This window comes from Ambystoma mexicanum, chromosome 12 (genome assembly GCF_040938575.1).
Source record: "Ambystoma mexicanum isolate Mex_15411 chromosome 12, UKY_AmexF1_1, whole genome shotgun sequence".
In the NCBI taxonomy this organism is placed as follows: Eukaryota; Metazoa; Chordata; class Amphibia; order Caudata; family Ambystomatidae; genus Ambystoma; species Ambystoma mexicanum.
Window position 1 is genome coordinate 161,066,117 of NC_090936.1, and position 27,565 is coordinate 161,093,681.

The window sequence follows — 27,565 nt, forward strand, 5'->3', positions numbered from 1 at the left end:
GATGGTGAATGTCATGCCCATCCACACTTTCAACACACTAGACCCGAAGCTTAAGAACAAACGAGTACGACTTTTCGCGTATGGGTGCAAGAAGCCTCTACCGGTAGCAGGTTCGTTCCGATCTGACCTAGCGTACAAACAGAACACATGCCGGCCCAGGATATACTAAGTGGACGCAGGACTGGAAACACTGCTAAGCTGTCGCACCGCAGAGAAACTACACCTTGTGCACTTTGCATTAGCATCAACCCACCAGAGCTAGACAACCTCATAGCAAAACATCACAAAGTATTTCAAGGAATAGTATGTCCCAGCGGAATAACGATCAAACTACACATCGACCCAACGATCGAGCCCAAGGCAGTGTGGCACCGCCGAGTCCCCTTCCACATGAGGGAGGCTATCGAGAAAGTGCTGGAGAAACCGGAGAAGCAGGGGATAATTGAGAAGACATCTGGCCCCACTCCATGGGTATCTCCTATGGTTGTCGCCCAGAAACCACAGCAACCTAATGCAGTAAGAATATGCATTTGCATGAGGCTACCTAACGTAGCCATCGCTCGAGAGCGCCATGTTACCCCCACTACGCCTCGCCCGAGAGTCCAGGTACATAACATTTTCATCACATCTGGGACTTCAGAGATACAAAAAGCTAAACTTTGGCATTTCCTCAGTGGCAGAGGTTTTTCAGAACGAAATCAGGAGAGTACTCAATGGCCTCGCCCGAACCACCAACATTAGTGATGACATTTTAGTGTATGGCACCATGACAAGTGAACACCATGAGCTAATAGCCGCAGTCCTCCAACGCCTGGAAGAGTCAGGCCTCATGCTGCACGCAGAGAAATTTGAATTTAACAAAAGCGAACTGAACTTTTTTGTCTGTGTTCAACTCCGACGGTGTGTCACCTGACCCGAGCGAATGCCCCCACATCGGCATCAGAAGTGAGAAGCTTCATGGGCATGGCCACCTATTGTGCCAGATTCATCCCTGACCTAGCCACCATGGCAGCACCACTGAGGGAACTCACTAGGAAAGAAAACCAATGGGAATGGACGAAACTGCACCAGCACGCATTCCAACGCATCAAAGACTCGCTATCCAGCACCACCAAAATGGCATTCTTCAACACCAACCGAGCGACAGGACTACTGGTGGATGCCAGCCCCGTGGGGTTAGCTGTGCTCACCCAAGTGGACAGAGAAGGCACTGTGTACCCAGTTGCTTTTGCCAGTCGAGCACTAATGAAAACCCAAACAAAACTATGCCCACATAGAGAAGGCGGCACTTGCGATTTTATGGGGCTGCCGTCAGTCCAGGGTGTATCTCCTAGGGCAACCAGGAAAGGTATTCACGGACCATAAAGCACTGATACTGATCTTCAGAAGATCGGCACCACACCCCCCAGCGCGGCTAGAAAAGTGGATGCTCCAACTGCAGCCGTTCAAAATTGACGTTTCCTATAGAGCTCGGGGGGGGGGACAACCCAGCTGATTATCTGTCTCGCCACCCACGACCCGCCACCAGACAAGAAGAGGAAAATGTGGTCGAGACATAAGAACATGTGTGTCATATAATAGCCTGTGCACACCCACGAGCGCTAACACTGCAGGAAATAGCAGAGGAAACAAAGACAGGCGCCTGCCTACAACACACAATTCAGACCATCCAGTCAGGCTATTGGAAAAATTACCTATCCGCGGTATCACACCGCTCTGCGGCAGCCCAAGAGAAGCTACAAGCACTGTTTGGCATCCGACATGAGCTAACAGTATCGGAGGAAGGCATTGTACTGAAAGGACACCGAATCGTCCTACCCGAGACCTTGGAAGAAAGAGCACACAGGGAACCATCAAGGCATCGTGAAGACCCAGGCCTATCTGAAGTCAAGAATGTGGATGCCAGGGATACAGAACCGCATGACTGAATTGGTAGAAACCTGTGCGGCATGCCAATCCCCGAGGAGACTAACAATGCCCGAACCCATAACAAGCGCACCCAGGAGCCAAACAAGGTGGGCGTTGGTGAGCGTGGACTTTTGCACCATCACAGGAGAAGGATACCTATTCGTCCTAATCGACAAATTCAGCAGATAACGAGGTGGAGCATGTCAAGTCCACGGATGCTGTGACAGTCATTTCCGCCCTCGAGAAAGTATTCGACATACATAGAATACCTAGAAAAATTATAAGTGACAATGGGCCACCGTTCACTAGCCATGAGCTCAGGCAGTTTCTCACCAACCTAAATGTAAAACACCGGAAGACCGCCCCATGCTTGCCACAAGCAAACGGTGATGCCGAACATTTAATGGGATCCCTAAACAAAATCATAAGAATCACGAAGGACCCCAATCAACCCTGGCTGCTGGCAGTATATTGATTCCTCTGAACACACAGACAAACCCCACACACATCGACAGGATTAAGCCCAGCAGCACTGATGTTCGGAATGCCGATACAAGCCGAACTACCACTACACCCAAGCTGGGTGAACCCCGAACCGGACATATCACTCATGGAAGAGAGACAGGCAACACAGAGAACTGCAGCCAGGTGACATGGTGTTAGTGAAAACCAGAACACCCCAGAAATAGATGACACTGACATACGAGTCGCGCCCATGGACAGTAGAGGACTCCAACCGCAGCATGATAGCCGCCACCCGAGGACAAGAAGTGGCGCGAAACATATCCCACTTCCGCAAAATACCAATGACACTGTGGAGGGAACAACCAAATTCTGAAACGCTGAGCGAAGATCCCCCTAGCGGACTCTGATACGCAAACAAGAGCGGACGACAACACATCCCAGCAAGCAGACACTGGACCACCACTCGTCTGAGCAAAAGACCCCGCTGCAAGCCTCAAAGTGACGGGGCTACCAGAGAGAGCACACACAAGATATCAACTTCGAGAGAAGCCACAACCCTTGACCCAGCTACAACAATATGTACTGCAAGAAATCTACCACCAGGGCTCCGAGGTAGAAGAAGCCAGAGGGGTAGAGGAGAAGCAGAAGAGAACCAATAAGAGACATTGAGAATGTAGTGTTTAAAGTATTCTAAGTTTGGGAGGAATGTGGTGTAGTCCAACCAGCCCTGATCAGTAAGTGAGGGGAGACCCATGTCACATGATCAGGGCAGAAATAAAGACAGATTCGCCCAGAAGAGATTATTTCGGTACAACACAACAATGCAGTGAGACGTGTATTCCTTGAGCTCCTGATTGAGTGCGTGAGAAAGTTTGCGAGTGCGATCTGACATCCCAGAACACACTGGAGGTCGGATTCAACAATATCACACTACCTTTCGGCATAGCCTCTGTTCCAAGGGTATTCACCAAGGTAAGAGCGGTAGTGGCAGTGCATCTACGCAGGGAATCAATCCCAGTGTACCCTTATCTGGACGACTGGCTGATACCAGGGGAATCCCCCTAAATTTGCAAGCAGAATACCCAGAGAAGAATCAATCTCCAGTTCCAATTGGGATTCTCAATCAACGAGAAAAAATCAAGTCTCATTCCAAGCAAGACCAAACAGTTCCTAGGGGCTGTCATAAAAACACAAGAAGGTCTAGTCTTCCCGTCAAACGAAAGAGTACAAAACATACTTCTGCAAACACCTCAGTATCTGGCTGGTCGCCAAATAACCGTACGCAAAGCAATGCTTTTGCTTGGGATGATGGCATCATGCATTTACCTGGTTCCGCACGTACGGCTGCGCATGTGCCCAATGCAAAAGTGGTTAGCGAAACAGTGATCTCAGGCAAGCGATCAGTGGGACAATCTAGTAGTGATTTCGCTAACTCTAGTTCAAGCACTACACTGGTGGACAAAGGAAAACCTGTTGAAAGGAAAACCTTTTCACAACCCGACTGTGCATGCAGTTATCACTACAGACGCGTCACTCACCGGGTGGGCAGCCCAATACCTTCACCACACAGTGCATGGCCTGTGGACACAGATCACAGCGCAAAATCACTCACATAAACCTTTTGGGACTACTCGCAGTGCTGAAAGCTCTACAAGCTTTCCAAGTGCACCCGTTAGGTTAGTCAGTACAAGTCCTCACGGTCAGCACCACTGCCATGTTTTACATAAACAAACAGCGGGGCACACACTCTCCAAGTCTGCCCAGACTAGCACAAACAATTTGGAAGTGGGCACTCAAGTGGGGCATGTTCCCAACATCACAACATGTTCCAGGGGAACTCAATTCTTTGGCAGACTCATTAAGCAGAGATCCTCTACCCAAAGAGCACGAGTGGCAACTCGACAAAGATATCCTAAACAATGGGCCTCATTACGAGGTGGGCGTAAAGGGATACCGGGCACCGTTAGGGACATTGGTGCCGGTAATCCCTTTGCACCCTCTTCCGAGGTCCCTTAGCGGGTCCCTTCCTTAACGCCTGGTTTTACCAGGCGTTATGGATGGGGCCCGTTAAGGGACTTCAGAGCTAATAATGGTACCGCAATTTGCGGTACCGTTATTAGCGCCTTCCCATTGAGCCCTATGGGGGCTGAAATGGGGAATGGCTTTTTCAATGGGCATTTACCAGTCCCGCAAAGGTCGGAATAGACCAATCAGTCCCCATTGAACGAGGGCGGACTCGGTACCGGTATTGGAGGTAGTCATGGCGCTAATAGCGCCATGACTACCTCCAACCTCCTAATGAGGCCCAATATCTTCTCCCTATGTGGTTACCCCCATTTAAAATTGTTCGCCACAAGCCAAAACACCCAATGCCCAGACTTTGCATCCAGTTTTCCCCAACACCGGGCCAAGGGGAACGCCCTGTGGATGAAATGGTCAGGGAAATTTGCCTACGCTTTCCCCCCCGACCTGCTAATGAGCAGGTTAGTGAACAAAATTCACCAGGAACAAGTGACACTAATCCTAGTTGCCCCTATGTGGACGAGACAACCTTGGTTTCCACATCTGCACAAACTGGCTATGTCCAATCCAATAAAACTCCCATGCCCCAACAACAGGCTCTCACAGCACGGGGGAACAATGTTCCACCCACATCCTCGGTCTATGAACTTGGCAGCTTGGCTTCTGAAGTCATAGTGTTTGGCCATTTAAAACTACCTCAAGGGTGTATGGACATCCTCAAGGAGGCATGCAAACCAAACACCAGACACTGTTCTTTCAAGAAATAGAAAAGGTTTGGAATATGGTGCCAGTCAATAGAATGTACGTCATCACACATTCTCCACTATATGCTCCACTTACTATAATCCAGGCTAGTATTTAATTCCATTAAGGTTTACCTGGCGGCTCTATCCATGTACACCGCTTCTCAAAGCAAGGTGTCCTGGTGGAAGGTCCCGGTCATTAAGGCATTTATGGAAGGAGTAGAGAGACTCTACCCTGCCATTTCAAACCCGCCTCCAGGGTGGGACCTAAACATAGTACTTGCAAAACTCATGGGACCCCCCTTTGAGTGTATGCATACATCCAGCCTTAAATACCTAACATATAAGACTGCTTTTCGGTGGCTATTACCTTCATAAGAAGAGTCAGCAAACTACAAGCTTTGTCAGTGCAAGAGCCTTTCTTTGTTATCCTCAAAGACAAGTTGGTACTACGAACACACCCTAGGTTTTCACCTAAGTTCATATCTAAGTTCCATGTCAACCAGTCTTTCGAACTACCAGCTTTCTTTTAAAGACCTTCAAGCTCAGCTGAGAAAAAACTCCATACACTAGATGTAAACAAGACAAGACCACTATGGAAAACAGACCAACTGTTTGTCTCCATAGCGCCTGTCAGGGAAGGTTATCGCATCTCAAAAAACGTCTTCTTCAAATGGATAGTGAAATGCATACAGCTCTGTTACTCTCTATCAAATAGAATTCTGCCTTTCACATCAAGAGCTTACTCTACTAGGGCTACAGGAGCAACGTTGGCATTTATTGCAAACCTTCCTCTAGACACCATTTGCAAAGCAGCTACATAGCGCTCCATTCATTGACACACATTCTAAAGCAGATTCACAGATGGGACAAGCAGTGCTAAACATCTATTTGCCGCTGTACCTTCTCACATCACGCCACCCTCTCCAGACACTGCTTGCTAATCTATGCATAGCATGTGATCTAAGCAGTTTCCACAAGCCTCAGAAGGGATACATCACTCACCATAATTGTATTTCTGATGCTTGTATCTGCTTAGATTCATATGCGCCCACCACCTTACCAGATTGCTAAGCCTACTTACAATCACATGTGGCCATCCTGCCTCCCTTCTCGGAAGCAATAGGACAGTATCAAATCAGCTACATTCTCTCAGCACACGCATGCGTCATGTCAGAAGAACAGAGGATGCCGACGTGTGAAGGATCATGGGTCCCTGTACGAACAACTGGAACTCAGCAGTGGCACAACAATTCCAAGAATGTCACCATCAAATTGCCCAAATTCGTTCTTAGATAGTTGAGGTGGTATCAACGAGATCACATGTCCATCTTCGTAATGTAACAATCTTCAAACCGAATTCATTAACCACAGAAGGGATTTATAATTACATAATTTGAGCAACATGTGTTGAACTTCTGTAGTGTTAAATACTAGAATGTCTGAATTGTATTGACCTTTTACACGCTTTTGAGTTAATTTGTTTCTTTTGGATTTGTTTCATTTTGCATTGTTTTTGTTTAAGGTATTTGTTTTTTCTGTTTTTTGCTATTACCCTCCTACATGGGTTTTGATCTAGATGTGGGCTGCTCCCCTTTTTTTTATCTACACATTGGCTATCAGTTGTCCATTCTCCTTTGCACCAACACTTAATTTGTACATTGTACATTGTTCATCCTATTACTTTTTCATCCTTTTATCACTATCAAAGAACTGAAGCCGATCATTCAACCCTAAACGACTGCCTGAAAGAAGTCTTCAACTGGATGAATGCCAACAACCTGAAAATCAACCCAGGAAAGACAGAAATCATGATCATATCCAAAGACCAAGAGAACGAAACCGCCATCCCGTGGCCAACGGAATTGGGAACCGCACTGACACCATCTAAGGTAGTAAAAAATCTGGGAGTCCTGATGGACACCACCCTAACCTTAGAACCACAAATAAATGCAACAGTGAAGAAATGTTTCTTCCTCCTCCACACGGCAAGAAGAATCCTACCTTTCCTCTCCTTCAAGCACAAAACACTATCGTCACCCTGATCATGTCAAGAATCGACTATGCAAAAAGCCTCTACCTAGGAATACCAGAATACCTCCTGAAAGAACTACAACAGATCCAAAATTCAGCAGCCAGACTACTACTCAAACTATCCGAAGAGACCACATCACTGCTGCCCTAACAACACTACACTGGCTCCCAGTAAAACATTGCATCACCTTCAAAACCATGTGCAAAACACACATGGCAATCTGTCGACAAGGAGCAGAATTCCTACAAAAGAAAATAACAATCTACAAACCAACAAGACCCCTCCGATCAAGCAAGGAAATCCGCTTGGAACTAAAACCATACCTTAAGAAAAAACTTGGATCACCTCCTTCTACCACTTAGCCGCAAAAACCTGGAACAACATCCCAAAAGAAATAAGAAACACCGAAGATCACCACAAATTCAGGAAATTACTAAAAACCTGGCTCTTCAACACCACAGACTCAAACTAAAAAAAACGAAACAACAGAGGAAAGGATGACTAAACTGGAAAAAGACACTGACAGCCCCAGAACCGACAGGGAAGCTCCCACTGGACGGGTGACACCGGATAGACTGGAACACAGGTGAAACCCATGGAGATGGAGTCAACTACACCAGCCAATCCCAAGCTTTTCACCCGCCTACCAGATACCACAGTCTTCTGGAATTGTCGAGATATTGGCAATCACCACACTAGCTGAGTTGTGGACAATGGCAGCTGCACTGACCACAGGAGTATGAAGGGAGGACAGGTGGGGTCGTGAGGGAGGCTGGTCGAGGTGGGGCCAGATGTGAAAGGGACCTTGAATGCCAGACGGGCCCAGATCAGGACAGAGTTGCATCAGGGGAGACTACGCAAGCCCAGCGCCTCAATTCAGGATAGAGATGCCAACTAACCAATTGCACTAACAATTTCCCCCTCTGCATACACACCTCAAACTCCAAACCAAACACAACCACAAACCTACAGCACAACAAACTGCACAAACTTCACTACATTGCAACAACAAAACAAAAACACACATAGACTCGCACAACAGTACACGATGACTACCGGCCGCAAACACCCCAGGACCAGCCAACGGACCCACCGGGCTGAGACCGCCAACAGCACATCACTGCTCTCTTGCACTTTTCCTGCTTCCTCCCACTAACTCACCCTACCTTCCTCTTTCAGAGCCGCCAGTGTGCCAGGGGACCACTCCGGTGGTGATAGTGCACGGTACAAATATCCTTTAACATTAACATTAACATTTGTGCATCTTACAATTTGACTAATGATTGTTCTATTTGGTCTCGTATATGTGGCTTACTTACTACAGTATCCCCTGCATCAACCTTCACTGCCATGCTGGTTTCTTCGAGTCCTGCTCCCCCACTGCATATTTTTGGTATTTTTCTGGTTTATATTTTATTGTTTATTTATTTTTTCATTTTATTTTTTATTTTGTTGTTTCTTATAATTGTTGGTCTGTTTTTGAATTTGTCCTTGTTCACCTGCATTGTTAGTTTGATTTTCATTATTATTTTTATTTGCACAGGTACATTCTTCTAAACTTAAGGCAAATGTAGCATTCACATTGCGGGATACAGTGATGTCGCCCATGACACTGCACAGTGATTGCGCTGCAAGTCTCCTCACTTTTTATGTATATCTTTATTAAACCATTGAATCATCTCTGTTGTGAATATATTAATATCATTCGGCCTTTTCAAAATATATTTTTGAAAGACGGATACAGTAATAGTTGATGTATACGAACACGTAAGGTTCACTTTGACCAAAAAGGTGAGGAAGCAGCACTCCGGGAGACTCTCTGGATATCACATTGCTAGTACACCAAGCCAACCTCTAGATGGTGGCCTATGCAAAGCATATATTTCTAGGTAGGTTCAAGCTGGAGAAAGATGATTACTGGGTAAGTAAGGTTGGTCATATTTATTTAGCTACCCAGGCCTCTTGGGAAATGCAGAGAAGCTGTGAGAGACATTTTCATTTCTTTTCTTAGCACTTGGCTGACAGCAGCTTCTTTCTTTTTTCTTCCCATTCCTCGAGCTGCAGAGCAAGCCAGCAGGAAAGTTCTTCTCTGGTGCTGGTAGTAGAGGGCCTTCTTTTCACCACGCCTCGGTTGACATCACTGTGGTCTGGCTTAGGTGCACTGGGCCCGGTGATACTCCAAATATTGATCATAAGCTGAAGGGAACAGAGAGCAACCAATTCCAGTTTTCCCTTTTTCATTTTTGTTTATGACTCAGTGTACATTAATGCACATTAATGCAAGACTATACTTGTGTTTGGGGGTCTCATGCATATAAAGGATGCCAAGGGACTCGGGGCAACAAAAGCAGCAATGTAGGGTCCAGGGCAGGCAGTAGCAGATTGTTCTGCGGACCTGGTGCTCCCCTCACCTATCCTTTTGGGGCACAGTGTGAGACCACCATAGGTCCTCTTCTTTGCGCCCAAAAGGTGACCAGGCTCAGCTTGCTTTGTCTTCCAACTTTCCTCACAGCAGCGTGAGATATGCCGATCAGTCAGACAAGACTCTGCAGGCGATGTGAGTTAAATGTTTCTATCATCTCCCAGGTCGTGATGAACTGGGCAGTTTGCAACTTTGCTGGCTCACCATCCAAGGAAGGGGCAGGAGCTCGGTAGGTTTGATTGTAGCCCTCTCTCAGCTGATTTGTTTACTGAAGTGAGTTTCTTTTTCGTTTCCTATTCCTACATGAGCACTGGTGAAATACAACAGGTGGATTAGCTTGTTTGGACCTGGGAAGCAACAGAGGGGTCACCCAACAAGGCTTCAGGTTGGCCTCTTAGGTTGACAGGACAGCAGTCCTCTACCACTGTCCCCTCAGTTCATATCAAACTTTTGGTGGGCATTCATTTTTATCATGCAGCTCATGACCACATCCATTTCTCCTTTTACTTGTGGGGGTGCAATTCCCTTCAGATTTCCGTCGAGGATAGGTTTCCCCCTGCTGGGGCAGTACCAAAGAATGCCATTTCATGCTGAACTGCTAGTCATGTAACTGCAATGTCCTTCAAAATTGTGTCAATGGGCTTGCTTTTCCCGTCCCCAGAACCTAAAAAGAGTGTCTAATTCCCAGTGTAAAAGGTGTGTATACCAGCTCTAGCACTCATTTATTGCACTTTTGCACACTTTTATTTTTTTACAAGTGAAGCTGTGCAACAGAGGAAAATTCCCATGGTCCCCTATACTCTACAAAATGTAACACTTGCATGAAATGTTCATGCTGATGTAAAACCAATGGATTCCTATGCAAATCACTTGTTTTTAACACCTACCTCCCGCAAATGTAATTTGCAGGAGACATTTGCAGTTTTTGCACTATGAATTGTAAAAACCAGTGGTAATCCGATTTCACCACATTTAACAAATCACTTTACACTTGTAGCACTGTTCTTCCCAAGCAGGAGTTCATGCACTCCTCTAAACCTAATAGGGTTGTTTGTTAGGGTGCACCTTGGAACATTGCTTGGGGGTCTTATGCAGCTACAGAGATTGATATTATGCTTTTCTACATTTAGGTAAATGATCTAGCCGGCAACCTTCACTAGGAGGATGCAAAGTCCTGGAGTATGTATACACAGTGCCACTATGGAGCGCAGGACAGTAGTCCTCACTGTGATGAATCTGAGGGAACCATCACTCCTTTCATAGGGAAAGCCTATCCCCATGTGGCCAGGGAACATCCGCAGCTACTGCATGCTGACCCTGGGGGTGGATACTGGAAGGCGGATCACATAGTGGGAGATAACTCAAGGGGGGTGGTAATGAGATATCCCTCAGAGAGACATGGTATTTCTCTTTACCTCCAGACCCTTCCACCTACCAACCCTTCAACCCTTATGACTTATTGCCAAGCTGCCAACATGAATATAAATATGAAAGACTCTTTTGAGAAGAACCAAACTGACTGGCCCTTTAATCCTCCCTCTTCAGTACTGGGATGAGGAAGAAGGAAGGAGTAAACAAGATAACCAGAATTGGAAAACCAACTCTGTGATCTAGTAACTGGAGTTGGCTATGGCAGCCCAGGAGATTCAAAAGCACAACAGCTGACGGCAATAGAAATCTTTTTGACATGCAGAGAGCAGTCGGCTCAGGCTGCAGTGGGAGAACGGGGACACGTTGTGAGCGTTGCAGTAGCAGTGGCCAAGAACATTTCGTGATGGAGACTGTGGAAGGGGAACCGGTGAAGTAACCCATACCAGGGCAGAGCAAAGGAAAAGGGAGCCTGAGAAAAGCCAATCTGCTACAGGCTTCAGACACGGAGAGGGAAGCCTGAACAGCAAACCAGATTCTCGGTAAATGCCAGAGTGACAACCATAGAGAGTAAGAGAGAGAGAGAAAGAGAAAGAAAGCAAAAGAAAGTGACCCGCTGGGATTCACGGAAGCCGTGTAAGTGAACCTTAGTGACCAAAAGACAATCAATACCCGGTAATCCAACCAGGGGGACGCTGGAACGGCAGAGGAAACCAGACCAAACCTCAAGAATACTATCTAACTGGTGAAACCATAAAGTGAAAGTGGGAAGCCCATGAAAAGTTGACAAGAAGTTTAAGACGGAAAGGGGAATCCAGAAGCCCTGTTGTAGATAGAAAAATGGCATACACTAGTAATTTGAGTCAGAACAGTAAAGAGCCAATAAGGGGTTCACAGTCCTGGCAGGCTTGTGAACCAGGTGAAGAACGTGTCTGGGACTCCCACCTATACAACTAAATTAATACCAGGAGAGGGAAGTCATTCCTCCTGGGAACTGTAGGCAATTACAAGTGTGTGAATGCAAGAAGTCCTGGCAGGAGAGTACACCAGAGAACTTCAAACATGTGAATGCAAGAAATCCTGGCAGGAGAGTACACCAGAAAACTACAAAAGTGTGAATACAAGAAGTCCTGGCAGGAGAGTATACCAGGCCATTTCAAGTGTGTGAATACAAGAAGCTCTGGCAGGAAAGTACACCCGGCGATCACAAGTGTGTGAGTAGAGTGGAGCCAAGAAGCCCTAGCAGCAGCATATACCAGGTATCCTGACAACCCAAAGGCCAAATAAAATTATACATGACTTTGATGTTAAGCAAGAGGAAAGACAAGAACTGTTCTTGTCAAGAAACTGTGAAGAAGAATCCAGGGGAAGGGGGCACCCTCTGGTTTAAGCAGCAATATCCTTCAGATACTTTGTTTGATTTATTTATTCCTTTTTGGAAATGTTTGAAACACTGAAGGCCAAAGACATTTTCCTTTTCACCTTAAGATTTCTTTCCTTAGAATGTGCGGGTCAGTATAGTACTTTGGACACAGGACTGTTTTGTTTTGGACATTTTTACAAGGATAGACCCTTACTTTTGAGTTTAGGTAGGGAAACGCCACTAGTGCAGGGACAGCGAGGCATTTTCTCAACCGCTTTTATTTATCAACTAGGTGGGGTACCCAGCGTTACCCGTGTCCTGATCGTGTGGTGTCTCATGTGCCCTGGAGGATGTTGCTCTTGTCCTCATGTCAGCAAGTCTTGCTTCAGTTTGCTTTGACACCTCATTTGCCCTGGAGAAAGGTGGTGTTATCCTCTGGTCAGCAGGTCATGCTGCTGTTGGTTGTTGTGTTTCAGAAGCTCTTGATATTGATTTTCACTTTGCATCAGATTTAGCTTTTCCAGGTGATGTTCGTTTTTTGTGTGGCATGTTTCAGCCACTCAGTGGCTTCAGCACATTTCTGAAAGTGTCCAAGAAAGATTGATTGATTGTGCTCTCTTCTTGGGAATGAACCCAAATAAACTCTAACCTTGCCATTTCCCATATTTGGAGTGGCGTGATAAAAAAGAATGTAATTTCTTTTAAATTCCCTTTAAAAATGCTTTAATAAACACTTTCAAACTGTATACAGTAGTAATACATTCCAAATGAATAACCAACACATCTAATATTTTGCTTCAGACACTTTTCCAAAATGTGCCTCCTTCTAGTACCTATAGTAGTGAATCTGGGTGAGCATCAATAAATGAGGGTGGGGGGGCGTGGCCTAAGTCCATGGACTGAAGACGTGCTTGCCCTGAGCTCCTGCCCCGATCCTGAAGTAGATCCTCCGAAAATACACCCAGCCTGACCTGCCGAGGCATACAACATATGCCCAGCTGCCCCAAGCGATCCTGCATTGCCCGCGGGTGATATCTGGACAAAACGGAAACTGGCAGCGCACTAACGCGACCTCCGCGCCCGAACCCCCCGGAATCAAAGATGGCGGCCTCGTCGGGAGCCTCGAAGTGAGAGGCGGCTGAGAACTGAGGGAGGCGGCGCCCGCGTCCCCGGAGAAAGCGGAGCCTCTAGACACCTGAGGCCCCACGCGCGGAGACCATCGAGCGGTGGGGGGGAGCGGGCCGGGACAGAGGACCTGGGCTGCGGTGTGCCCCTGGGGGTGTCGGGGGCCCTACCTCCATCCTCGGCGGACATTTCGGTCCGCGGTGGCCTGACTTGGGCGACCCGGACCGCCTCCAACCCCCGACGGGCGCCGGGGGTGCCCCGCTGCTGAGTGGCGAGGGGGAGCGGGCGGGGACTGGGGGCCTGGGCTGCTGTGGGCCCCCGGAGCGGCACATCGAGCACTCCGGGGACATTGAGATCCTACCTGGAGTCCGGCGGCGGCGTACATCCTCGGCGGATGATTCGGTCCGCGGCGACCCGGTCCGGGCGACCTGGAACAAGCACACGACATCTCCCCGCCTCCTGCCTGCGGGGGGGACAGACAGCACAGCACCATAAGTCCTGCGGCGCTGGGAGGGGGAGCTGACCCCTGACCTCGGACACAGCCCCCTGGAGGCACCGCATCAACACACCACGAGAACGGGGTGAGCAGCGCGAGGTCCCTGCTGCAGGCGGGAAGGCGACACCCGAAAAGCACTAACGCCCTAAACCCCTCCACATAACACAGCTGGGGGCCCCGGGGGCGGACCAGCTCCCCGGGCCCACGCAGCCGTCGGGAACGGCCTGAACAGCCCAAGATAGGCGAGGACACCCTGCAATCCGGACTAATAGAGGTCCAGGAAAAGAGGCGCTGCGGAGCGTGAGGCACGGCGACAACTGAGCGCCCAGGAGTCGCCGCGACTGCACAACTACCAAACAATAGGGGCCGCTGGAGGCCCGGCGCCAGCGGCGCAGGAGAATAAGACTGCCTGGAGGGGCTGCGCCGCCGTGGACTCCAACGAAGAAAGCCACTGACCCCACGGTCTGAGAACAAGCGAGCGAGTCCTGAGGAGGAGTGCAGGACCGGGTACCCGAGAGCGGGGGATGTCACCTCCCAAAGGAAAATCGAAAGCTGCAACAACGGACTCCTTTACAACAGTTATGCCCAAGCAGCAACGAGAAACAGGGGCAGCAGCAGCGCAAACGACCCAAGAGGGAGACCCAACAAACATGCAGCTACTACAGGCAATAACAGCGCTACGAACATCGCTCGAAACCAGAATCGATGAGGTCAAAACGGACATACAATTGATCAGACAAGATGCCCGCAACCTCACTGAAAGAGTGACCTCGGTGGAAGCCACACTGCAGGACAACGTAGACAACACAACGGAACTCAAATCCAGGGTACAGGACCTCGAGCTAAAGGTGGCAAGGCTGGAGGCAAGGTCGGAGGATGCGGAGGGGAGGGCCCGCCGCAACAACGTCCGAATCCTCGGAGTCCCGGAAGGCATGGAAGGCCCGGACCCAACCGAATTTATAGAGACGATGTTGCAACAGGAAATCGGCGCCGGCAATCTGTCCCAGGGATTCTCTATAGAGCGAGCCCACAGGTCCCTACAAAAAAGACCTCCGCCGGGCTCACATCCACGCCCAATGATTGCCAAAGTCCTAAACTTTAGAGACAGAGAGACTATACTAAGATTCTCCAGAGAAGGAGGGGAAATTAGGAGACAAGATGCCAAAATAGTGGTGTACCCGGACTACACCCCCACTGTACAACGCACGAGAAATTCCTTTATCCCGGTGAAGGCAAGACTACGTGAGCTCAACTTGAAGTATATGCTGATGTACCCATCGCGCCTTAAAGTGATACACAGAGGTAAATCGGTCTTCCTGGACACCCCGGAGGCGGCAAACATGTGGCTTGAACACAACAACCTTGCAGACGGCAAGGAAGGAATGGCAAGAGGAACCGCAGGACGTTGAACGCCCGAAGAACCGGGTGGGAAGGACCGATGACAGCAAAACAGGTTGATGGACAAACCAAAGACTGGCACGACAAAATACAGCATCAAAGAAGCAACAAAGGGCAGGAGCGCACCAACCTACACGACAAGACGTCAACACACCCCCTCAAGGCACGTGTAGGCATACCGCCGACACAACACCCGCACCGGGAGGCCTGGAAAGGCCCAGAAGGCTCGGGAGCCCCTGAGCGCTGCAAGTTGGAAGCAACTGCTGGGGGCAGTTCAAAGTTCCACTGTTTACTGTTCACATTCACCAGAATGAACGTTACTACTGTTGGTAAGTCTCCAAGGGGAAAGAAGAGAGGGGGAGGAGGGGCCGACCGAAGGGAAAGGGAAACCAGTGCCTTGGCCCACACAGGGAGGGAACCTCCCACAACAGACCCGCAACCACGGGCATTTAAGAGGATGAAGCAGAATGACTACCATACCCACTTTAGACCACCATGACCACTACGGCAATTAAAATACTGACATGGAACGTGAGGGGCCTGGGGACATACCTCCGCAGAAACAGAGTCAAGACCTACCTGCACAGGAAGGGGGTGATGATAGCACTCTTACAGGAGACCCACTGCTCCGCGGAATCAATGGCCAAACTCCAAACACACTGGGGAGGGCAGGGATTCGGCACAGCTTATTCCAGATATGCTAGGGGAGTATATACCTGGATACACCCACAGCTCCCCTTCCGCTTGACCAAAGCAGAAATAGACCCGGAAGGCAGATATGTAATGCTATGGGGACACATAGAGCAGACGGAGGTGTGCATCCTGAACTCCTACTTTCCTAATAGCAACATACCGGCCCACTTGAACTCGCTATACCCCAAAATTACACAGCACAGAGACGGTCTGTTTATCTGGGGGGGCGACCTCAATTGCATATGCGACCCAAACCTAGATAGATCCATCCCCCTCCCGAAAGGTCCGTCAGCAGCAACAACCGCTCTGACTGCAATGATAGATAGACTGGACCTGGCAGACATATGGCGAGAAATGCACCCAGCCGTAAGAGGATACTCATACTATTCATCCCCGCACAACCTATACACGAGGTTAGATCACATCCTCATCGGCAGGGAACACTTACCTCAGGTGGAGGGAGCGCAGTACCTAGGAAGGACCATCTCTGACCACTCCCCGCTCCTAGTAACATGGAACCACAAAGGCCCCAGACCCCCAATTCCCATGTGGAAAATGCCGGCAGAGGCTCTTAAAGACCCTGCCTTCAGAGAAGAACTGCAAGAATCCATAGATAGTTACATAGAAATCAACGTGGGAAGCGTGGAACACAGTAGCACGGTATGGGATGCCCTAAAAACGGTGATAAGGGGGGAGACCATTGCAAAGGCTGGTGGAATCAGGAAACTGCTCAGGAAGGACTTAGACCAACTAGAAAGGGAGATCGGAGAACTGGAAGCGGCCCCCATAGACACCCGGGAAAGGGAACCAGAACTTCAAAGGCTAAGGGGGGAGAATGAAACAGCGTGGCGCAGACTAGAAAAGTTTGACCACACGGCCAAAACGAACAGATCACATACGGAAGCGGATAGACCGGGCAGGCTACTGGCCTGGCTATGCAGCAGGGAACACCCCAGACACCCCACCACATCATTGCGAGACGAAGCAGGGAACATACACCACACGCAGCAGGGCGTCAACGAAGTCTTCAAAGAATACTATACATGCCTATACTCACACGCGGAGGAGGTCCCCCAGGAACTGATCATGGGCACGCTGGATGAGATTGGACTCAATAGAATGTCAACTGAACAGGCCATGGCACTAGATACAGAAATCACACCTGAGGACATAACCGAAGCAATTAGGTCCCTAGCCACGTGTAAGGCACCTGGCACTGATGGGTTGCCCTCAGAGTTTTATAAAGCCTATGAATCCTCCCTCACACCCCTGCTACATAAAGTATACCAAGAGGCATATGAGAGGGGGATACTACCAGAAAGCATGAGAGAAACACTTGTGGTCCCAATCCTGAAGCCAAACAAACCGGCAGACCTGTGCGACTCATATCGCCCGCTGGCAATGCTAAATTATGATGTAAAAATTCTAACCACCATACTGGCCAAGCGCCTATCTAAAATAATAGGCGACATAATACATTCCGATCAGAATGGTTTTATACCAGGGCGCAATACGTCAATGAACCTGCGCAGGCTGCAACACATTATAGCGCAAACTAGTGAAGACGAGAGCCCCAGTGCATTACTATCCCTCGATGCCATAAAAGCTTTCGACTCCATTTATTGGGAGTGGCTTGTGGCGGTACTCAAGGAATTTGGCTTCGGACCCGGATTTATCAGATGGGTCGAGATACTATACACCAAACCAAGCGCAAGAGTAAAGTCAGGGAAACATGTGTCAGACGCCTGGAACATACAAAGAGGGACTAGACAAGGCTGCCCATTATCCCCAATGTTGTACGTATTGGGGCTGGAACCCATAGCTATTTATTTCCGGAAACAGTTTTTTGATGCCGGCATAAGACTGGGAGGGGTGGACCACATCATTTCGCTTTATGCAGATGACGTTCTTATATATGTCAGGGACCCACACATCAACGTGCCAACCATACTAGAAGTCCTGGACAACTATTCCAGAGTCTCTGGGATCCAATTTAGCAAGACAAAATCCTGCTTGTTCCCACTAGCGGCCCTAAAAAATGAGGACGTAGAAACACTCCCGGAGGTAGGGATAAGATGGCAGACCACCACATTCCGATACCTAGGAATCCAAATAATGCACACCCCAGCACTGATGCACGAACATAACACAAAAGCAGCGATCCCGGCCCTGCGCAGATCCATGAACTTTTGGTCGAGACTCCCCTTGTCTATGATGGGAAGGGCATCTATAATTAAGATGATTGTCTTACCGCGATTCCTATATGGGTTCCAGAATGTACACTACTATATTAATAAACCCCTCTTCCGGCTGCTCGAGACGCTAATAAGAGAGTTCATCTGGGGGGAAAACAGACATAAGATAGCGCTGTCGACACTGACCCTGCCATACACACAAGGTGGCATCCAACTCCCAAACCTAGAAAAGTACTACCTAGCAGCACAGCTTAGCTTTGTACTCAAATGGTTATCCGATGAGCCCACAGATGAAACACCCCTGCTACAGTCCATGAGCCTCCCATTCACCCTGAAGGAACTGGTCTGGGTACCCACGAAACTGCTAGGTACGGCACCCCACATAGTCACCTTGGGGAGGGAGATCTGGCGCAGAACAAGGACACTCACCCGCACACAGAACGCTTACGCACCTGAAATACCCCTACTCGCAGACCTGTACACAACGGTCACTGATCTAAAACAAATTAGATTGTGGGAAAGCGGAGGGGTTTACACCTGGGGAGATCTTTATGAAGAGGGCACCTTTAAAGAATTCGCCATATTACAAGAAAGGGAGGGCATCCACACGGGCCAGTTCCTCTGGTACCAGAAGGTCCGCTCCACAGCACGAAGCAAATGGGAAGCGTGGCCGGAGGAACCGGATCCGGAGCCACTACTCACGCTGTTATATAATATGGGGGAGGGCAGTAGACCAATATCTCAAATATATAGACACCTGAGCGACATACCCAACCCCCGGAGCGCGGAAATGAAAAGAAAATGGGAAACAGACGTAGGCAGAGAAATGACAGAGGGGGAATGGAACAGGGCACTTACATTCCCCAAGGAGGTGTCCAGGAATCATAGATTCAGACAAATACAAATTAATGTGCTGCACCGAACCTTCCTAACCCCGAAACGAATAGCTAAGTTTAACAAACAATCGCAGTCGCACTGCACCTGGTGCATGAGGGAGGAAGCGGATCTAATCCACATGATGTGGGAATGCCCCAAGTCCAGGACACTGTGGGATAGGGTAAAACAGACATGTGAGAAAGCAGGCATGACCAACTACAAATGGGCACCTGAGGAATGCCTACTCGGAACCTATCCTAGGCTAGCTAAACTGAAACACACAGTCAGACTCATGGACATAGAGTGCATCCTGGCCAAAAGAACCATAGCCATGTCCTGGAAACGACCCGCAGGTCCGCAATACAAAGCATGGCATAGTGAAGCAGAGCGATGGGTGTCGGCCGAGACCAAGGCCTGGGTTGAAAGTGTCACTAGATCTACGGATGAGTCCAGCAGAGCTCTCGAGGCATGGAAAGAACTCACTAGGCATATGTTCCTCCCCTCGGACGACAAGCCCCCATGAACCCATGACCCGAAACGAACCCGCCTACAAGACAAGAAAGGGCAAGCCCAGACGTGCGACTGGAAATGAGGATGGTCCTGGGAAGGTGTCCCCCCTGCACCCCCCCTGAGTATGCTACCCAACTTCCCTACATCCCCTCCTCCCTGAAACAAAAGAAGCGGAAACACACGGATATGGCAAGGAGACAGTTACTGTTACCTGTTATTTGTTGTTTGTTATATTGTTAAGGCTAAACCGAAAAGCACTGTAAAAGATTATGCACAAGACGCGTTTTGCAAAACTTGTAAGAGATATTACTAAAAATGCCAATAAACAAATTTTAAAATAAATAAAATCAATAAATGAGGGTGTCTACAGAGTGAACATTTTGCATCCAAACATAGACTATGTTCTTGCCTCAGACAAAAGAGGAATCCATGCAACATTTGGTAGACGTGGGTTCAACTGTGTGGATTTGTATTGCCGGACAAACATACACACATACATTCATTCTGCTTTGTATATAAAGAAAATACATTCTTTAGCCAAAACCATGTTCAAAATGTGTCTGAGTTTCATTCCTGACTCCTCGCACTACTTTATAGTTACCACTAAACCCGCATCACAGGATTCCTTTTTTTGTAATACACAACTCCTGCAATAGTGACTCCTGCATAAGCACCTCAACCGCCACCCCATTATATACAGAATTCAGCTGACACATGTTGCCTGCAGCCTCCTATGGATCTATAGACTGGAATACTCACACTGCCTAACCATCTGTACTGATGGAAACAAGTACAACATCCAACCCCTCTTTCATCCATCAGGTGTATCTACAGTATCATTTCATCTAGCACTAATGCATGCAAAGGCAAAATGAGAGCATTGGTGTACAGAGGGTATAAAATCCTTCACACAAACTGGCAGGTCAAAGGCCTGACTATGTTAAAAAGCAATGCAGGTGGTATCTCCTAAACCTTTTGTTTCATGGGTCATCAAAAGGTAGGCCACCAATGATCCACATGATCCACCACAGAAACTCTTATCTAGTATTAATGGTACACAGTTCTTTCATCATGGGATGAAAGGACGATGGGTTTTTCACCGTTGTCATTTCAACAAAAATATATAGATGGGGTGTGGGTGTTCAGGATAGTTAAATAATTAAAGGGGTCCAGGAGCTGGGCATAACGAGGACGGAAGCGTATCAGCACACACAACTAGTGCACTGGCTCTCTTCCCCTGCCATGAGGGAGTCAGGAACAAGGGAACTCACGAAGTTCGAGAGCTTTATGACAACAAACTCGGGGACCCGTAAACTCATGTCCAATCTGTATACCCACCTGAACGAACAAGGGGAGGAGATCCAGTGGAATTACATGAAAAGGTGGGAGAAAACGCTGGGGGGGCCTATATCGAGATAATTTTGGAAGGAGGTATGGCAAAATATTCCCAAGCAGACACGCTCAATACATCTTCGGGAAGCTTGCAAGAAGGTCCTTCTACAGTGGCACCTGACCCCAGAGAGACTGCAGGTGATGTTTCCTCAACACCGATGGACAATGCTGGCGAGGTTGTGGTCAGCGGGGAGACTGGTTGCACATGTGGTGGACCTGCCCGGCCCTCGCCGACTTTTGGAAGGACATCAAGACTCAAGCAGGGAAGATGGCCCAAAGAGCGGAAGCCCTGGACGACAGGATATGGTCGGCAGGGCTATGGGACCCGAAGCAGAAGGGCCACACCAGACACCAGCATAAAGGGATAATGGTCCTTGTGATAGCGGCCTGGCTAACTATAGTGCAAGCCTGGAAACAAAGGGATCCACCAACGCAATTTCAGTGGCTCAGGAAGATATGGCACTTTGTTATAATGGAGTGGACGACGTATAAAATCCAAGACACACCTGAAGACTTTCATGCACATTGGGGCCCTGTGGTGCAATACCTTCAAAGCGATTACAATGGTGCTCACACAACATCCGTATTCTGAACTTCCTGTGAACCTCAGAACTGTACTGAGTCAGAATGAGACAGAAGGCTGATTGACGCCATCCGGTGACATAGGGGAACGAGCGGGGGAGCGGGTTGGCGGGGGGGGGTTTGTTTTACATTTAAAGTTTGTATCCTTTATTAAAAGCAATAAAAAGATGTTAAAAAATAATAATAAATAAAGGGGATGGGGTTGGGGGGAACCCCCCCAAAAATAAAAATAAAAACAATGAGTTTTCGCATTGACATATCAACAGAGAAAAACCCATTGTTGTTTCACCCCGCAATAAAATGACATGGACCCTCAATAATGGCTACGCCAGGATTTCTCATAAAGTACAATGCAGAGAAAAGAGGGAAAAACAAAAAAAATCACATAGCTCCTAATACCACTCTGTTTGCAAAGTCTAGCATAACCTACTGCATGAACATGAAGCCCGTACAAGCATATAATACCACTGTGAGCTGTAGCACAGCATGGTCCTAACTCTGAGGCTAATAGCTTCCTTTCAAGAAACCAATGTACCCAATGAACTATGGGGTGTGTAGTCCTATATAATTCCAATGAGAGATTGAAAAGGTCAGCCCATCTGAAGCGCACATTTCAGTAAAGTAATATTTGTCTTTGTTTGTTCTTGCAGTAATGAAAACATGTAACACTGTTCGTAGAGAGGAAAGATGCTTGGCTGTGGTCATTAAAGGTTCCAAACTGTGATGTCTCCTGGGACAAGCCAACTAAAGCACCTAAGCACACGTACAGACCCCCTGAGCTACCAAGCCATGAGGCTAATTGCTTTTGAAAAAGGTGGTTTTCCATCTTTTGAATGCCTCATCTGTAGACTGGGGGTCTCTCCCACTTTCTCTCTCACCCTTGCCACTATCTACAGACACCCCGGCCCTATCTCCCTCTTCCTCTCTGAATGGGCCAACCTCTCCTCATCTCCATCAACCTCTTCTTCCAAACTCCTCGTCCTTGGTCACTTCAACATCCACCTCAACTCTCTTGAAGCATCCACCTCTCAGTCCCAGGTCCTCTGTGAGTCCCTCTCTCTCTCATTATTCTTCCTTCCGGGCCGACTCACTCTACTGGCCACACTTGTGATGCCCTCATCTCAGGTGACATCCCTATCTCTAATCTGGTCACCACCCCCCTCTCTTGGTCTAACCACTCTCTTCTTTTCTCCTATCTGGGACTCTCTATCCGAGCCAACTCTTGTACCGCCAGCTTCCTTCACCATCATTCGACTGATGAAGTGAGCGTCAGCTGCTGATTTTGTCTCCACCTTCATCCCCACTTCGTCTCCCGCTCCGGACTCTTCCTCTGACTTTGCCCTTGCTAATCTGCATCTTGCTATCTCCAACACTCTTGACATCATTGCCCCTGCCATGAGGATCCGTCTAAAACATGCCACCAAGAACAACAGCTGGTACAACTCTGATCTTGCATCTCGGAAACGCAAGTGCAGAGTTGCCGAATGCAAGTGGCAGAACTTGGGCTCATCCTCTGACAACCTGGTTGCTGCCTGCTTCAAAGGGAATATCGCCTCTCTATCTGCTCCAAAAAGCAGGCCTACATCCAAACCTGCATCACTGGAGCCTCTAACGATACAGTCAAACTTTTCAAAATCTGCAAGGAACTTGCCAATCCACTGGCAGTCTTCTCCTCTCTCCTTCTTTCCAAGGCCCTCTGCACTGCCTTAGCCTCCCTTTTAACATCAAAAACTGGGGCATCCTGTCCTCACTCTCCTCCACCCCCATCTCCGCTCCCTCTCCCCTACCTCCTTTGGCCTCCTCCCCTCACCCCCATCTCTCTCCTCCCACCTGCCCATAACACCAGACAAGGTCTCTAAAGTGGCCCCCTCTATGAAAGCCTCCTCCAAACAGGTGCCCCCCCGCTCCTCCAGAACTATTAAGGACAACATCTCCTCTCTTGCCCTAGCCCTTGCAGAGCTCTGTAACCACTCCTTCGCCACTGGTTCTTTCCCTCTATCCCTCAAGCACCCCCTTGTGTGCCCTCTGTTAAAAAAACTGTCTGCTGACTCCTACTGTCCTGCTAACTATTGCCCTATCTCTATCACCCCCTTCTTCAGTAAACTGTTGGAAAAGCTGGTCTTCTCCTAACTGACCCTTCACACTGATCTTGTTGGTTGTCTTCATGACCAACAATCTGGATTCCGGGCATCCAGAGGCATGGAATCCTCTCTCCTGAACACCTGTGAAACCTTGCTCGCAAATCTCGACTCCTACTCTCCTGCTGTTCTTGATCTCTCCTCCGCCTTTGACACAGTCAACCATTCAATCCTCATAAAAAAGACTCTGCGACACCCTCGGCATCACTGACTGGGCACTGGATTGACTGACCTCTTTCCTCATTAACCACCCTTCCCAGCTGCAATCGGGCCCTTTCTCCTCCTCCACCACCCTCTCTAGCTGTGGTGTCCCCCAGGGCTCTATCCTATCACCTTGGCGCTTCAATATCTATCTCGCCCCTCTTTCTCATCTGATGATCTCCTTCTATCCTCATTTCCAGTGTTATGCCGATGACACACAGCTTTCCTTCAAACTGCCCTCTAGTTCCTCCTCTTCTTCTTCCTCTTTCGTCCCCGGCTGTCTGTCCGCCATTCAGGCCTGGTGTTCACTGAACAATCTCTGTCTCAATGCCAGTAAGACAGAGATCACCCTTATCAACACACTTGTGCCCTCTTTTCCTCCTATCCCTTGGCTACTCTCTCTGGAACCTCTACCCTCACCATCTTGTGAGGCCAAAGACCTCGGGTTCATCTTCGACTACGCCCTCTCCCCCACTTTACCAAAAAGTTCCACTTCCAGCTCCACCTCCTCAGAGGTGTGCTTCCTTTTCTCACCTTCCCCTAGAAGCTCAATGTCTCCAGAGCTCTGGTCCTTTCCAGGCTGGACTATTGCAGCAAACTCTTTCTCAATCTCCCTCTCTCCTCTCTTTGCCCCTGCCAGCTAATCCAGAATAAGTCTGCAAGATGTATCCTTGCCCTCAATCCCAGGGCCTGTATCTATCTCTCCAGCCTTAAAATCTCTCCACTGGCTCCCAGGGGCTGCAAGGATCAAATTCAAGACCCTCTGCATCATCCACAAGGCCTTCTGGGGCCTGGGACAACGCTATCTCTGAAGTTCCGTCCCTAAATACTCCCCTGCTCGAGTCCTATGTTCCTCTAATTCCAACTCTCTGACTGTCAAACGCTTCTCTAAGCAGAGAGTGTGGGGCAGATCTCTCTCAGTCGCTGGTGCCTCCATTTGGAACAGCCTCCCTGCTCCCTCTAAGAATTGAGCTGGACCTTCTTAAGTTCAGGAAACTGCTCAAAGCTCTGCTCTTCTCTCCCTCTTTCCCTTCCTTGCTAATGACCCCACTGCCGCTGTGACCTGTGGCCTGATCCTCATGAACCTCACAGGCTCTCAGACCTCTTCTCCATGTCATTACCAACAGACACCCCCACAATGTTGCCCTCTGGGTCCCTGATACAGAGGGGGTGTGCCCTGACGTCTGTGGTACTGGGGTCTACTTATTGAATGCAGTAAGCCTAGATTTATTCTGTCATGTCACATACAGGTAAATACATTCTGGATGTAGTAGTACTCATGAAATTGAGAATGCAGACAAAAATAAATGTAGAGGGTAAAGCTTTTGTTTTATTTTGCTGTTAGTGCATTTCTTAGTCATGCATTTGTAATCTTTTTATGATTTTTTTGTAAAGGTCCAGTACAATAAGGGTAGTTTGTTCTTAATATTCAGAAGTCCTTAATGTAACTGAGTTAGCAATTGAATTAAATTTATACAAAGCTAAAACAAAGTAGTGCTTTAAGGTCAATGTGTAACCACCACCTATAGTGACAAGTGATAGTATAAGTACAAAATACAACCAAAACAAAAAGCAATAAATAGTATAGCATTTGGTTGTATGTAGCCAGGCTGGAGGGTGACCTAACAAGCGGTCGACGTCTAGATCTTAATCAAGAGGTTAGGAGGACCAAGTAGAGCTTAATGGGGTGCTGGTCCTTAGATGTTTCGGCAAGATGCCTTCATCTTGGGCCTGCAGTAGGTCTCCCTGGTGGGTAGTATTGTTGGATCGAACTTTGAATTGCTGGTTCACTGGTGTGGAGCAGGGTATGTCCTTGCTTGTAAGGTGCAGCATCAGGCTTCCTCAATGTGCTCATGGTAAGGAGTCACTGCTGGCGGTGAAGTTGGCACTTGCTAAAGGTATGGGGGGGGGTTGGAGCTGGGTTCCCAAAGTTGATCCTCAATGGCCGTTTTCCTGGAAATGGAGTCCGGAACAGGTTGGAAGATTTCCTATGGAGCCGCCCTCTGGGTCCCTGCCTGGTTGCTCCACATACCACCCTTGAAAGCTGCCTGTACTAGCACTTCCTGGCTCCCCTTAGCACTTCCCTTTTCAGCTCCCATCCAGCACTTGTCCACTCCTTGGCTCCCCTTTCCACCCCCCTCCCCTGCACTTCTCATCAATGCACTTGCACGGCCAAATGCCACAAGGCCTAATAGGACCACAACTGTAAATATATTCCTGTTGCTTTTTATTTCTTGCCATTGTTATTATTTCCCCTGTTCCCTTCCCATTTAGCCTTGTGGTGCTTTGAAATACAATTCTATTGTATACAGCACCTTACAAATGATCAATAAAATAAAAAAAATAAAACATCTAGTGCCACACTGTAGAGAGTATGGGCAAGTGACATTAGTTTCTCGTTAGACCCGTCAGCGATGGCAAAAAAATAAATATATCAGTGAAACATAGGGCCTTGTATCACAGCAAAGGGTGCATTGTGTGCAGGATGACATTACACATCTCAATGTCTGTCAAAGCCTAGAAGGCCCTGAAAGGCAATTTTAGCTTTAATCACTTGTTAATTATAGGGAAGCCAAAAGTGATTGAGCAGAAATATGTTCCCAAATATGCTGAGTATTTGACCTGTTCCAATATGTATTTATCGAAATAGAACTTATATTTTAGGTTACTGCTTTTAAGTCTGAAAATCATGGTTTAAAAAAATCTGTATTCATAATAGCACTTCAGCCTATAAATAATGGCTTTATTTATGTAAGATGGCCATGGTTAGCATAAGTGGTCTAATTCAAGGTGCCTGAAGAGAAAGAGGCAACTGTGTCATAAATCATACCTAGACAAATTGAAGACAAAGAAGCCACATTTTAATGCATGCAATGTAGTCTTTGGATTTCGTCTCTGGGTCTATTTATCAGCAAAAGGAAACCTGTTTCAAACATTAAGTGTATCATCTGTCATGCTGGATGAGAAATTCTGACCAATGTTTGAATTTTCTATCCTGCCTACACAACCCTACGGAAATATGGCATCTACCTGTGTTAGGTAAGAATTAGTGCAGTCTAACTGGTGTGGGACTACACACAACTTATCTCCTTGGTATTAGGTAACCCACCTTTTTTTATTTTTAACTTTTATTTTCATTTCCATAACATACAACAACAAATGACTTACCTCCCACCTATCCCCCCTCCCTCCCCCCGCCAGAGGTCGCTCTCGGAGCGTTTAAAAATCACATGCCCGAAATAGGTCCAGAATTCTAATATTGTGCAGGCACCATTGCACCATATAGTCCGATTGGAGGTATTCCAACACTATTCCCAAGTCCTTTTCAAAGCATTTATTCCCCCCTCTCAGGGAATATGACAGTTTTTCCATCGTAATTAGTGTCCATACCCTTTGCAGCCAATTAAAGATCAGAGGGGGATTTGAGTTCTTCCAGTTCTGGGCTATGGCCGCCCAAGCCGCTATTAGTAGGCCCATGAAACATCTCCAATGTGCCATGCAGATTCCCTTAGCTGAAGCATCCTTAAGGCCGCACAACCACACTCTCTCCCCCATAAGTGCGGTCTTCGGGAAAAATCCTCTGAAGTTGTAGCTTTACATCCCCCAGAAACCTTGCAACTTGTTACACTCCCA

General features: G+C 48.0%; 1 protein-coding gene across 1 annotated transcript in view; it reads left to right on the plus strand.

Annotated features, from left to right (window-relative positions):
- Nucleotides 1–27,565, plus strand: part of MYRFL (myelin regulatory factor like) — a 942,772-nt gene that overhangs the window by 248,248 nt on the left and 666,959 nt on the right. The window contains exons 7-8 of the mRNA XM_069629965.1: nt 10,768–10,787; nt 10,859–10,875. Coding sequence (XP_069486066.1) covers nt 10,768–10,787; nt 10,859–10,875 — 37 coding nt within the window. The remainder of the gene's footprint in view (nt 1–10,767; nt 10,788–10,858; nt 10,876–27,565) is intronic.